This window comes from Argentina anserina, chromosome 3, assembly GCF_933775445.1.
Source record: "Argentina anserina chromosome 3, drPotAnse1.1, whole genome shotgun sequence".
In the NCBI taxonomy this organism is placed as follows: domain Eukaryota; kingdom Viridiplantae; phylum Streptophyta; class Magnoliopsida; order Rosales; family Rosaceae; genus Argentina; species Argentina anserina.
Window position 1 is genome coordinate 34,833,257 of NC_065874.1, and position 14,018 is coordinate 34,847,274.

Consider the following 14,018-nt stretch of genomic DNA (forward strand, 5'->3'; position numbering starts at 1 on the left):
CATAACGAAATTTTCAATAAGAAATCCAAATTCTTAGTTTCATCACGATGCTTACTTGTAATTCTTCATATCCCATCCAGAGAAACTAGCCACTTTTTGTAAAGCTTCTTTCCACCGCTGCACCTTGTCTGTGTGTCGCCTAGAGCTTTCATGCTCCTTGAAGGCCTTTTCGAAACTTCTCTTCCTGTGCCGTACATCAGAGGGTTCTACATCATAGAAAACCGGGAGAATTCTATTCTCTTCTTTCATGCACTCGCAGATCGTTGCAAGTTCGTCCAAACACCAAGGAGAAGAGGCATAGTTTGGAGAGAGAACCACAATTGCGAACCTTGATTCTTCGATTGCCTTTAGGAGAGTGGGAGAAATAGATTCACCTACTTGAAGATCTGGATCATCCATGAATGTTTTAATCCCTCCATTCTTTTGCAGCTGACCATATAATTGAGATACAATGCCCCTCCGAGTGTCGGGACCCCTGAAACTCAGAAACACGTCATACTTCCAAGGACGAGCAGTTGATGATGACGATGGTTGAGCTGATGAAGATGAAGATGAAGATGAAGAGGAGGCCATTGAAAACCAGCAAGAAAGAAGCCAATTTCTGGTGGGAAAACTCAGAAGGAAGGGAGAAGACTTTTCCACCGACGCCCCAAACTCATCCTTTAATTGGTGCCGAAAGGTTTCGTGAGAATGAAGAGAACCGCGTCGTAAATAAGAATGAAAATAGTGGCGAAAATTTGATATTGAACTTTTTGATATTGTGGCGAAAATTTGATATTGTATCATTTTCAGGGTTTTGGGTTTTGATTAAGAAAGTTTACATTTTTATGTGGATATTTGATATTGAACTTTTTGTCTTGTGTTTGCAATCGTGTCCTGATGGGATTGTGATTCGTACTTTATGTTCCAGCCTTCAGTTTGGATTGTTTGAGTGAGTTTTCAACTACCCAATTCCTAACTTAGTTTGTACTAGTTCTTATGACACATTTTAAGTTATAGTTTTGTCTCTGAAAACCAAGATTTGTCGGTATCAAATCTCAACTGTATTGTGATTGATTTGTTGTTGTTTTTGTTTTGACTATATGGTTTCAGAATTAGATGACTTCTATTTGAATTTTGGTTTTATGGCTTTTGTTCTGTTAGGACTCTAAGAAACAAAGCAATTGCTAGCAATGATGGAATGACATTAACTCTTTATCAGGAAGCTTCTCGCGGGTTGATTGCCGGGGCGGCTGAGGCATATTTCAGTTTTCCATTTCAAAGCAATATTTTTTTACCCCGCCTGTCAGGTGTTGAACTCCATAGTCATCAAAACTCAGAAAAGCCTAAGCAGATTCGCCACACGCATATACCTTCGCAGAAGTGATATTGATGTCATTCAGCACCAGCCCGGTGATCATCTCATTGTTGTCGGAGAACACACTTTTGTTGTTTACATGTGTTAAGACGAGGTTCAGTGATTGAAGATGGCTTCTCAGCACACTGTTTCAGTAGCCCCATTCCAACAGGCAGCTCTTCCTTGTTGCAACTTGATGCTGATGAGAACTTGAGCAATGGTTCTGAGTTCACAACCATTACTTTGCCAACTGACTTTGAATCCCGACCACAACCATTCATCACCGGCCCAGTGATCACCTCACTGTTGTCGAAGAACACCCTTATGTAGTTTACGTTTTTTAAGACGAGGTTCAGTGATCGAAGATGGCTGCACAGCACACTTTCAGTAGCCCCATTCGCAACAGGAAGCTCTTCCTTGTTGCAACTTGATGCTGATGAGAACTTGAGCGATGATTCTGAGTTCACAACCATCACTTTGCCAACACTTTGGATCCCGACCACAATCTGTACCATGAACCCCATCCGATGTGGACAGTTTCAGATTACTTGTGCTTCCAGTTTCCATTCTAACATTTTCTGAAACGATAACTAAAGTTTCGGCCGCATCTACAATTTGTAATTCAACAGGCATAGATGTAGATGCAGAATTCTTCTCATAAACAGGGGATTTTACGGATATGTCGATATCATGGGTGTGGTTACAAATTACGATTGGTGACTGCGCAATGCTCCACCAAGTCCATCCGGTTTTCATATTCAATTTCTACGACACCTGAAGGTTGTGGTTCAGCAGGAACAGACGAAGATGAAGAGGTATTGTTATATACTTTCGAATTAACAGCGGAATTGATATCACAGCTGCGGCCATCATTAGGATTGCGTACTGTGCAATGCTCCAAAAACTCCATTGTTGAACATGGGATATCAAGGGAAAGTGGATCGGTATTCGTTGCATTTGCTTTGCAATTTCCATCTGACATATCATCCTCATATTCACTTGAATTAGAGAGAGCATCATCCGCTGAAAGCAGGTCTTTACTTTCTGTGTTAAACAGGGACCTCTTCATGCTTCCTGAGAGGACACCACTCGACACAACCTCATCAACAGAATGTAACCCAGGTGGAGAAATACAGATGGATGATGGGTCAACATCCATCTCGGAAGTGATTCTTCTCCACGACCCTCATTATATATACCCTTTCTGCATGCAACCAGACTCCTTGTTTCAGTACCCACAGCAACATGCTCATCCGCACAACGATTTTCATTATGTGTTAATACTTCTTCACTTACTGGGCCCTCATTTACTACCTCTAGATCTTTATCAGCTAAAGCTGCCTGATCCATTGTAGCATTGCTGCTTTCCAAATTAGGTCCACTTAACTGATTCTGTAAAAAGACCGCTAAAGAAACAGCATGATCACGAATTAAAGAATCATGAGGTGGCAAAAGAAGCATATCAAGCAAGGCCTTGTGGAACTGCAATAAGCTGACAGATGGCACATGATGTAACAATCTTAAAATTTCGAGCTTAAAAACTCAAATTTTCAAAGTCGTTAAACACCAAACAATCTCAATGAAATCGAAATCATTTAAAATGTCACAACGGATCATTACTGAGTTCTCAATACAACTCAGACAAACCAATTATTACAACCCAAATTTATAATCCATACATAAAAATAGAAATGTAATAATCCTCACAATCTCTCACAAAACTCACAAATAAATCCTCGTAAATTCTCACACACAAATCCACTCAAGAAATCTCACCACAAGCAGGGTAACGAACAACTTCGAGTCTCCGGAGTCGTCTCTCGAATCTCCACTAATCAACACCTGCGGAAGTATCTCCTACACCATCGAATTGGTGCACCGGGATTGTAAACACAAACCCGGTAAGCTTTACAGCTCGTATGAGTAAAATGAAATATAACTCGCATAACAATATATACGAAAATTCAGAAAAATCAAATAAATATAAATGCACTCATGAGTCTATGGACAGCCCATCCGGTTATCCCAAAGAAATATGAAAAGAAGCGCTCATGAGAAATTAAGTAACCCTTCTGGTTACCCAAATGCATTTATAATACGGGTACCAAGAACGCTGGTACACATCTGTTACCCCTCTCGTAATACACCGCCGATATTGGGCAACCACCCGCTACCCAATATCAAAACAATATGAGTACTCATGAGCAGATAATCACCCGTTACCTCACATGCAGAACTCTGGCAGACAGACTAGAGCTCTAACTGTATCGTAACTTTCGCCCGGCCAAAGGCTAGGTTCCGACTTGCCACACACGTACAATAATCTCACATCATATTGTACTAAAAATCACGTCCGAAGACAAATCAACATTTTAACACTCTCCATGTTAAATCACGTACAATAATCTCACATCATATTGTACAAATCAAAATCACATGCTCGATAAAATCTTGTCATCAAGATGACATCATCACGATAAAATCATAACAGTACATTATATAGCAAACCATATATATATATATATGTACCTATTTACCATTTATACAATATATATATATATATATATAATCCGCTATAACCTATACATGTCATATTTCACAAACACGTCCGAAGACAAAAACGTTTAACAACTCCATATTAAAATCACGTACAATAATCACACATCATATTGTACGATTTAAATCGCATGCTCAATATATAATTCTCGTCATCGAAATGACATATTCACAATGAATTCATAACAGTATATAATATAGCAAACTATATATATATATGTTTATTTACCATTTATACAAATATATATATATATATATTCCACTATATCATATACATGTCGTATTTCAATATTAAATCTCTTGCAGAATCTTGAATCTACGCAAGGGTAGATTCGTAAATATGTGAGATTTTACTCACCTTATCAACTCGAGCGTAATTCCACAATTGCCGGAGAGAATTCATTTCCTTGATTTATCAATCACGTTGAAAAGATAAGAAACGAATTTAGAAACGTTTCGTAAACCTTTAAATACCGAAACAGTAAAAATCTGTTATTGTTCAGTAATTTCTAGTTTTACGAATTACTGTTCACTGAGTACTGTTCACTGAGTACTATTCACTTAGTACTATTCATGTATTACTGTACAAATACTCATCCATTACGTATTCTTGTTCGAGTATATATTGTTTATGTATTTTTGTACGTATAAATACTATTTAAAAATACATACTGTCTCAGTAAATATTAATTACTGATTTACCCTTATGGAATTACTTTTTACATTTACTGAAAGTAATTTATATTTACATTTACCGTACGTAAAATAAAGTTACATTTACCGTACGTAATTTACTTTTATATTTACCGCACGTAAAAATAAATTGCAAAATTACCCTTCAGAAACACTGTTTCACGCGCCGCCGCACGTGGCGCTCACGCGCCGCTCACTGTGGCAGCGCGTGGGCCCACGCGCCGAGCCCAAAACCGGCGCGTAGCACGCCACCGCCGCCTCCAAAACCTCCCTCTTCCTTCCCTCTTCCTTCCCTCTTCCTCCCCACGGCCTCACGCCGTCTTCTACCTCCTGCACGCACTCATACGCGCCACCCATAGCGGCGGCATCTCCCCCAATTCCCTCCCCCTCCGATCTCTTCCAAAACTCCATCAATCCAACTAAAAACAACACAAATTCACACAACAAGCATCACAACATCCAATTTGATGGAAACCTCACCTATTCCGGGCCTTGGGAGCGCCGGAGCTCGTCGGAGAGTTAGGACCGACTGGGTTCGGTTCCTGCGAGTGGCTCGAAGCTTCACGTCGGGGCTGGAGACCGTGGCCTGCTTGGAGGGGGACTGCGTCGAGCTTGCGAGGCTGCTGGTGTCGGCGGTGAGGGACACGTCGGCCGGGAGGCGACGGATCGACGAAGATGGTTTCTGAGGAGGGAGAGAGTTGTTTTCGGGGAGGGAGAAAGAGGGAGGGAGGCGGAGAGAAGAGAGAGAATGGGTTTCCTGAAATGGAAACCCTAAACATAAAAACATCCTATTTATACTCGTTTCCAAAATCGGAAACTAACTTCCGACGTTGATAACTTCCACGTCCGACGTCCGATTAGAACGCGTCACATACTCACGAACTCGTATCGACGAACTCTACAACTTTCGTGAAGAAAGTTTTCACAACCGAGCGACGGAATAAAAGTCGATAAATTCGTTCGGAAACGTAACGTTTTTCTTATTAAACGTTCCGAGAACGTTTCCGTTTCTGTTTCATAAAGTTTGCAAACAATCAATTTCATTTTAATTGAATTTCACAACTTTATAGAATTCAAATCAAACCAAATATTGTTTTGAAAATTAGGGTTATTAAACAGGATGACATCTTTTCCTGTAGACACTAATAACCTTGATTATATGCTCACACAGGTTCCCCATCTCTGCCCAACTGCAGTTGCAAATACCAAACTGTGAACCAGGGTTCCAAACAACATAAGCCTTTTCTTGATCCAGCTGGTCAGTAACTTTTGCACATGTACGATCAATGACAACATTAGAGTCTGGAATCTTTAAAGCTGTTCGCCAAGATGTTAAACCGCTCACCCACTCATCTTTCCAGTATCGTGCAAAGCCATCCTTCTCAGAGTATTCATCGAGCCAGAAATAGGAATGCACTTGGGTACTCAGCTTATCAACCAGCCAATCGACTCTATTGTAGAAACTTGGTTTCTTCTCATTAAATAACCTAAGCTTCAACTGGTTGTGGTAGAACTCCATTGCTGCACATGTTTCCTGGCTAGCGAGAGGAAGACTTTGTAATGCAGTAATCCACTTCCCTAAGCCAAAAGACATTTTCTAGCATGAGCATACAGAATAAAGTGAAACACAAGAGGCTCGTCTAAGAGAAAAATAGATAAAGAAAACAAAATGACCACAGGAGCCGCATAGTACTGAAAAATCTTGACCTCATACCATAAATTAATTTTCTAAAAGCTAAAGATATATGTGCAACCAGCGGCCAAATTCTTAGGACATATGAAAACATAGTACATAGTAAACAGCCTTAACATGTGAAGGGACCAAAATAGACACACATGCAGAGTAATTATCAGATATGTAATTCATCTGTATGACTGTGTGTATATAATATATCTATGCATGTGTGTAGGGATAAGTATAAGTGGATTAACCTGTATGTATGCAAATAACATAGAGTAGAATATACCCATACTTAAGATGATAGACCAACCTATTCTAGGATACCAGGTTGCCTTAAAGTAATCCACAAAATCTGATGCATCAACATAATCTTCCATGAAATCCACAAACAAACCACCAGTTCCTCGTTGTTGACATATGTTGTCCACTGCCTGATGTAGCCTTCTTGCCATTGCAGCTCGAATCTCATCCTCCGAACATTTCTTTACCAAGTTCTTATGCCATGCATGACGGACCCGCCGAAAGCTTATCAGCACTGAGCACTGAAATACATCCCTGCATCCAATGAAAAGAAAAGTATTTCCATCAGATCCAACTCATCAATTGAAACAAGAAAAAGAGATACAGCTCCAGGTCAGTCAGTTGCCTGTATTGCCAGTTTGCCACTGACCCAAACCCCAAAAGGAGACCTCACTAGATAAAGCAAAAAATATTTCTCAATTTTCAGCTTTTTGTATACATTCTTTGACAGGGCTATATATCCTATCAATCTCATATCATTCATTGACAGAAATATATGCACAAAAACACACAATCCTGGTGCATGAACTAAATGAAAAGCAACTGGATTGTAGCATTCAGTGAGCAAACATGAAACCTACAGTTTTAGGTAGCATCATGAAGTTTCAAGACTTGGCATTGATTTTGAGGATCCTGCCCACCTGCTTATCGCATTCAAACTGAAAGCACCTAGGTTTTTCTATAAGTAAAACAGGAATTGTATGTACTACTTTTCCCGGAAAAAAAAAAAGAGTTGGTTTCACATTGCCACTTTCATAGCAATGTTCTCTAGGAAACAAAACAGTAGCTTATATAATCATCTATTGACAACTTGAAGTTTAAACAGTGAATGAGCACCTGATAGCGAGTACATCAGCCTGAGGATCATCCACTATGAACCCTGCCAACTTCCATGAAGGATCTTTCGCTTGAACTCTATTGTAAAGAACTCTCATCCATTTATGGGTATCAAAACTTGGAGATTTTGGATTCACTATCCATGCTACCGGAATGGCCTTGTTGTCTTGGTTGAATACAAGGAGACTGTGAACTGGATACTAGATAGCATTTCCAACGTGAACATGGTCAGTTTCTCGTCTTATTGACAATACTAATTAACAAGAAAGGTTACAAACTAACAAACCTATAATTTGTGCGTTCCAAACCTGGAATCCGAGGCTATAAGGCCGTGATTGCCAAAGTGAATCATCTGCTGCAACTGCCAATCTGTTTGAATGCCCAACGTGATAGGGTCCGTCTCAGAGAAATCCTCATAGAAGAAAATACTATTCTGATGGTTTTCCACCCACATGCTGATGCTAACTGCATCATCTGAATCCAGTTCATATGTAGAACGTCGAATGTTCCTCTCCTGTCTGCGAACATACCTATGGGTTAACAGGTCGTCACGATTACACGGACCACCCTGTCTCTCTACAGATTCAGTGTGCCTCTGCATTATGGTCTCCACAGAAACCCCCACATATAGCAAAGATAACACACGAAGGCGTAGATCCTCAGAGATGTATGGGGCAAACATGGTGTGCGTTCCAGCAGCCATCCTATCTTCTGTGCCATGGCACGGAACTCCTCTCTTATCCACATGCCAGAATTATATACAAGAAGCGCAACTGACGGTTGAGCAAGTAAGCGCTTCACAATAAAGTGGCAGGAACAACCTCTCTTGTTGTTTGGTCTACCAGCGGAATTTTTCTTCTTTGGGACACAATTAGTCCTAGGTCGTATAGAGCCGCCCATCCTATGATCATCAGGGCCATAGGAACACCAATATCTACACATTGAAAAGACCACACAGTTAAGCTGCAAGAATGCAGGAACATTTAATACAATAGAACAGAGTCAAGAAAGTCTAGAACTTACAGAATATATTCAAGGATGCTATCAACCTTTGGTTTGCAAATGGCCTTTTCCGGCGGCTTCCGCCTCCTGGCTTCAACATGAAATCTTGTCGGACACTCTTTGTTCATAGACTCACCCCTGAAAAAATCATCAACTCTGGCAAAGGGGATTACAGCAACTCTATCTATGGTGTCGCGCCAGCCATCCACCTTTGTCCACACAAGATCAGCACCAGAAAACTCCAACTTGGGAGGATTCTGTACAGGTTGAGACAGAATCTCATCCCATCTAGACATCATCTACAATGCACCGAATACAAAGTTCATTCTTTAGCAGAACACTCGGCTACAAGATCATAAAAGTTTCAACCTTTTCGGCCTACAATTAAGAGTTGAGCTCAAATCAAGCAAGCTACCTCATTAAAGTGACCTCTAACTTGCCAAAATCATAGTCAAAGCATTATAATCGCTTCTCAATCATAATCATAAACTATCTAGTCCCATACAAACAATTACAGCTCAAATTATCACAAAATTGCATCAACTCAGTCAGTAGAGAAAAAAAGCAGATGACTTTGGGCAAACCAGTCACAGTTGCACAGAATTTGGTCAAAAAATTACATTTCTTTCCGGCAGTAATCAAGTGTCTGTGAGCGAACAGAGTCGAAAGCCAAAACCAGAAGCAGAGTAATTGAACAGAGAGAGAGAGAGAGAGAGAGAGAGAGAGAGTTAGGTTTAGGGTTACCTGGAGCAGAGAGAGTAAGACAAGACAGAAAAAGGCGCTGCCTTTGAAGATTGAAAGAGATGAATTGAAACCCCGATAAGCCAAAACCCTCGTTCTCGGCTCCTGGTAATCCTAACTTTATAGTATTTGCAAAACGGGTCAATTGTTGTCGGCATTTCCTTAAATGGACCCTAACTTTTAGTAAGATGCACAATACGTACAGATGGGAGGATTGGATTGGGTTAAGTACTCGTAGTTCATACAAGCCATGTCTAAGAGGTTTAGAGTGTAGAGGCATGTCTCACCTTTCCCAGATTGATTTTTGTCAAGGGGATTGGGTTGAGTACTTAATTCTTCTAAGAACTCAATGTTCACACCATTTCTTTTCCTCTGCTTTTGCTTGTCATCGCACGCAGTTGCACATTGTTTATCTAAATTTGCGATTTGGATCCTAGCTTTTTGAGGTATCGGATAGCTGCATTGAGATCTGAAGTTGGCTTGGGAAAATTGAATCAGAGGATCATATGGAATGAAATTATGTTGAGCTTCACTCTTTGGGAGTGGGAGATGAATGTAGACATGTAGTATAGTCAAGCAGTAGAGCATTTTAGTAACATGAAATCAGAGAGATATGATGATGTTAACCGTCATAGCTCCTCAAAAGTGGCAAGGCATCAAGCATCAAGCATCAAGAGCTGGTTACACCACTGCACTGGTCACTACAATAATATGATTCTCTATCCAACATAACTACTCTTAACAAAATTTCTTTTATTTTTCCATCCAGAGTCCTATATTTGATGACTAAATATATACTGCTTTGAATCAGCTACCTCAAGATGGTAAACACCTTCATCACTACCGAAACCACCCAGTCATGCTAGACAACGCACAAATTATATTCCACCTCTCCACCAGATTATAGCAATTATATTCAGAATTACACCTTGGCCCTGACACCAAAAGGGGTAATACGTAAGACAAGATTAACTGAAAATTTGGAAATAAAACTACCAAAATCATATTTATTCTTCCCTATATTAACCAAGTAACAAACAAACTAATCAATTTTGATTCCCAACAATAGAAGAGAAACCAGACCAATTACCTTCTAACATAAGAGTCGTCCTCGGTATCAATAACCACAGAGTCACCACTTATAATGTGAGCCGGTACCTGGGTAGATAAGAAAGAACAAAATAAAATAACTCAAATTAGATTCTGATGCAATTAAGGATCCATGAAACCTATAACATATCTGCAATTCTTCGCTTCCCAAAAAGACTGTTTCTTATGTTGGCATTTTAAGGATAGAAGAACAGGAAGAAGGTGGATGCAAAGCTCTGACAACAAGCTGAACTTTGCAAGAATGTGGATATCTAACAAGCAAGCAACAAGGTATTCTCCGGAATAAGGTTGTGATTCGAACAGAAAGATAATGAGCATATCTGTACTTAGAGTCAATAGACTCAATACCATATTTTTCTTCTCATTTTAGCTACAAACAGCATTGAGCTGGCATGCGTAAAAATATCATATAAACTGTAACTTACTTTTATGGTGAAGCCATTTTCGATTACAGCTATTTTATCCCTGCAATTATGAAATATATCAGGGTATATGGCAAAACACATAGAGCATCACCGTAGGTATTAAGGTAAATATGATTCAAAAACGTAAAAATGAAAATAGTCAGTTTACTCATTTCTATACTCCATCCCTCTTCTATTAAATTTTTCATTGCACCTCTGCTAATATCTACAAAGCAGCTTACATTCTTACTCTTTTTATTTTGAATTGAGAAGGACATCAAAACAGCCTCAAAGACACCAGCTGTTAATTTATCCTCAATTTTCCACAAAGCTATCTACAATTTTTTTCTTCTTCTTTTTCCTGAAATCATGATATTTATTTTACAAAATTCCCAGAAATTCATCTTACAAAATAACCAGCAAATAACAAATTTCTACGTTCTCAAGGCTTCAATAAATATGGATACTTTTTTTTTTGTTGAAAACATAAATATAGATACTTAATATATGAGAAAGTAGCTTATGTCATAGTGATATCAACCCAACGGTAAATACTACATGCACTCATTATTATCTTCATATGACAAGAATTCCCCTCTTTATGTGATAGTAATGATATAAAGCCAACAATATCAAGCAGGTTTCATTACAAGCGATATTCCAGGGTGAAAGCAGACGGACAGACAAAGTAACGATTAGTTGTGAGATGAAAGCTTAATAAAATAGCATTTGCACAATGTTAACATACTTAGGTGTTGCTGCAATCCCCTTCATATGAGGTTGTGCCTCCTTAACAGTGCAGGTCACATGTTTTGGAACTGATGCAGATAAAGGGGTCCCATTAAACAGCTCCACTCTAACTTTCATTTCTTCTGTTTAAAACAAATATCATAGTTTAGTTTACTTTAAGTTTAATTCCATGCCCAGGAGTTGTTCGTAAGATATATAACAAACAAATAGAAAGGAACATGTATGTTTATAAAGCATCATTTTAAATGAACAGGCATCGACCTTGTAGGTATTTAGCATTCTTTCCAAATACGTCTTCATTCACTTCGAGCTGATCAAGTGTCTCAGGACTGATAAGAAATGCAAAGAGAAGATTTTAAGGAGAAAACAACAACAGTAAAGTGAGAGGGGAAGGACAAGGGAATTTTTCTTCAGAATAGGAAAAGTAACTAAACTCACTCCATCAACAACACTTTGCCATCCCGATCTGTGCACATGTAAACGTAACTTTTGGACACAACAAATACCCCTGCAGAAATTGATACGAGACATTATCGTTTTAGAGCACATGTCTAAAATCACTAAACACAATGGGCTATTAGTGATATGCAAACAGATAAAAATGTGACAATCCAGCCCGATTATTGAAAAATAGTCATCCGAGTAATCAAAAGATAATATGACTACCCCAATGAATCTAACATGAACCTTTTAAAACCAAATTGAAAGGCAACAAACAACCTAGATGAAACTAGTACGGAGTTGAAAAAAGGACATACTATCAACTGTCTCCCCAGTCCCCAATCTTTGGGATGTCTTGTTGCCAGAGTCGACATCCCGAAGCTCCAGCTAAAACGAATAAGAAATCAGTAAGCTTTCCAAATAATAGTAACAATATAACTGATGTTGATAGGCAGTAAAATGAAATCAAGAAAAACACAAAACACACCTTAATATTGGCCTTTCCTCTACCTTCATGTGAATGATCCACTTTTATCACCTAAAACAATGCCAGAGTAACGCAACGATTAAATGGCAGCCTATTATTAACATTAACATTGCTTTTTTTGTTTTTTTATGATTGAAAGTAACATAATAAACCTGCTCACCTGGTAGATACGATCTGAAGCACCATAATTTCAACCGCCGCAGTTAGGTTAAATTTCATCAGTAAATCTGGAATTTGAAATGAAAATCCGAAAGACGAATACAAAATTGTGTCATTACCTTTCTTTTGGATCACATTCCCAGGTCTCACCTGCACGATCATCATTCCGATCACCATGAGATAAAGAGAGATAGATAATTGGATTATTAAAGAGGATTCGGAAATTAAAAAAGAAGAAGAGAAAGTAAAGTTACGTCGGCGCCTTGGATTCTAGCGCCGCGACGTTGAGTGGCGGACCAAGGATGAGGAGAGGTGCGGGTGAGACACGTGTTGGTGGTGGAAAGAGGAGAAGGAGAGAGAGTTAACCAGGCTCTGGCGAGCAAGTGAGGGCGGCGAGTGAGCTTAGCAGCCACTGCTTGCATTTTCTTCTCTTTTTTCTGCTGCAACTAAAAACTCACTGACAGAGACGATCCCGTTTGGGCTTGAACATATATATATATATATATATATATATATATATATATATATATATATATATATATACTTGTCCAAGCTGGGCCTATTCTTTTCAAAGGCAACGTAGTAACTAGTAAATGGGTCAAACAAGAAAAAGTTTGAACAAAAACAAGAAAAAGTTGAAATTTGGTCTCGCAATCTGCTCCAGAAAAATAGAAGTCAAAATTTGGTCTTGCAATCTGTTTTGGTGACTATATTACGATAACATGTATCTACCTTATCTATAATTATTTTCAATATGATAAAACAAGATCATGTATTTTTTTGTCGTTCACATCTATAGAAGTTTTATTTATAATTTATTAAATAATATATTTATTGACAACACTTGTAAAAATAAAATTTATTAAATACAAATCTATTTTAAATTAGAATTGATTTTTTTACAATACAATAGAAATATTTTTTTAAAAAAAAATTGTAGCAATACCGAACTAGCTTTTATTCTAGTTGCTTATTGTATATGGGGTTATAAGTCATCATATTTTTTCTTATATTCGATAGTTTCATTATTAGGTATGTATTCTGGAATTAATAGATTAGCTGTTTAACATAACAATGATGACTTATTCATTGGTAAATTTATTTATTTTATTGGTTTGCTTTATTAAAAGTAAATGATGATTATCTACGTAAGAAGGATATAGGACATGCTGCCAACAATAATAAAAATTTACCATACTAACGTTCTTCGTCGATCCATGAATATAGTCCATATAGATTACAAGAACCAATCGATCAAATAGAAAGACTCGAGACTAATGGAATATTTCTTAACAAAAACAAGATATAGAAAGTATGGATCTAACCAAGTCATGTTATAGTAACTTATTGATGATTGTGTACATAACAAACAATGCGAGACTTTGTCAATTGATAGGTCTTCCAAAATTTCACGAGCTTATGTGGTAGAGGGTTGAGCTGTTGAGCGTAATTAAATCTCAGACATTTATAAAAAGAAAGAAGCTGATTGGTTGGTTTAACCTTTAATCTTGTAATTTAACT

At 38.3% G+C, this 14,018-nt stretch overlaps 2 protein-coding genes and 1 pseudogene across 3 annotated transcripts in view; all 3 read right to left on the minus strand.

Annotated features, from left to right (window-relative positions):
- LOC126789122 (disease resistance protein At4g27190-like) overlaps positions 1-679 on the minus strand; it is a 40,950-nt gene extending 40,271 nt beyond the window's left edge. For both annotated transcript variants that reach the window (XM_050515192.1, XM_050515193.1), the window contains exon 1: positions 56-679. In XM_050515192.1, the coding sequence (XP_050371149.1) occupies positions 56-573 (518 nt within the window). In that variant the 5' untranslated portion in view covers positions 574-679. The remainder of the gene's footprint in view (positions 1-55) is intronic.
- A 1,714-nt stretch (positions 680-2,393) lies between these two features.
- On the minus strand, positions 2,394-9,240 carry LOC126785950 (uncharacterized; annotated as a pseudogene).
- A 473-nt stretch (positions 9,241-9,713) lies between these two features.
- LOC126787967 (uncharacterized) lies at positions 9,714-12,945 on the minus strand. The gene is made up of 11 exons (XM_050513888.1): positions 12,752-12,945; positions 12,617-12,647; positions 12,499-12,512; positions 12,339-12,389; positions 12,169-12,238; positions 11,849-11,918; positions 11,672-11,739; positions 11,409-11,532; positions 10,682-10,721; positions 10,237-10,304; positions 9,714-10,081 (listed from the first exon to the last, which is right to left on the minus strand). The coding sequence occupies exons 1-11, from the start codon at positions 12,917-12,919 to the stop codon at positions 10,069-10,071; spliced, it is 717 nt and encodes a 238-aa protein (XP_050369845.1). The 5' UTR covers positions 12,920-12,945; the 3' UTR covers positions 9,714-10,068.
- Positions 12,946-14,018: the final 1,073 nt, after the last annotated feature.

What these genes read in the sequence shown, in the direction of transcription:
- LOC126787967 (XM_050513888.1), bottom strand. Translation starts at nt 12,919, where the DNA reads ATGCAAGCAGTGGCTGCTAAGCTCACTCGCCGCCCTCACTTGCTCGCC. An exon ending in GAATGCTAAATACCTACAAG is followed by an intron (nt 11,533 to 11,671) that starts GTCGATGCCTGT and finishes TGTTTTAAACAG; the next exon opens with AAGAAATGAAAGTTAGAGTG. An exon ending in AAAATGGCTTCACCATAAAA is followed by an intron (nt 10,305 to 10,681) that starts GTAAGTTACAGT and finishes TTATCTACCCAG; the next exon opens with GTACCGGCTCACATTATAAG.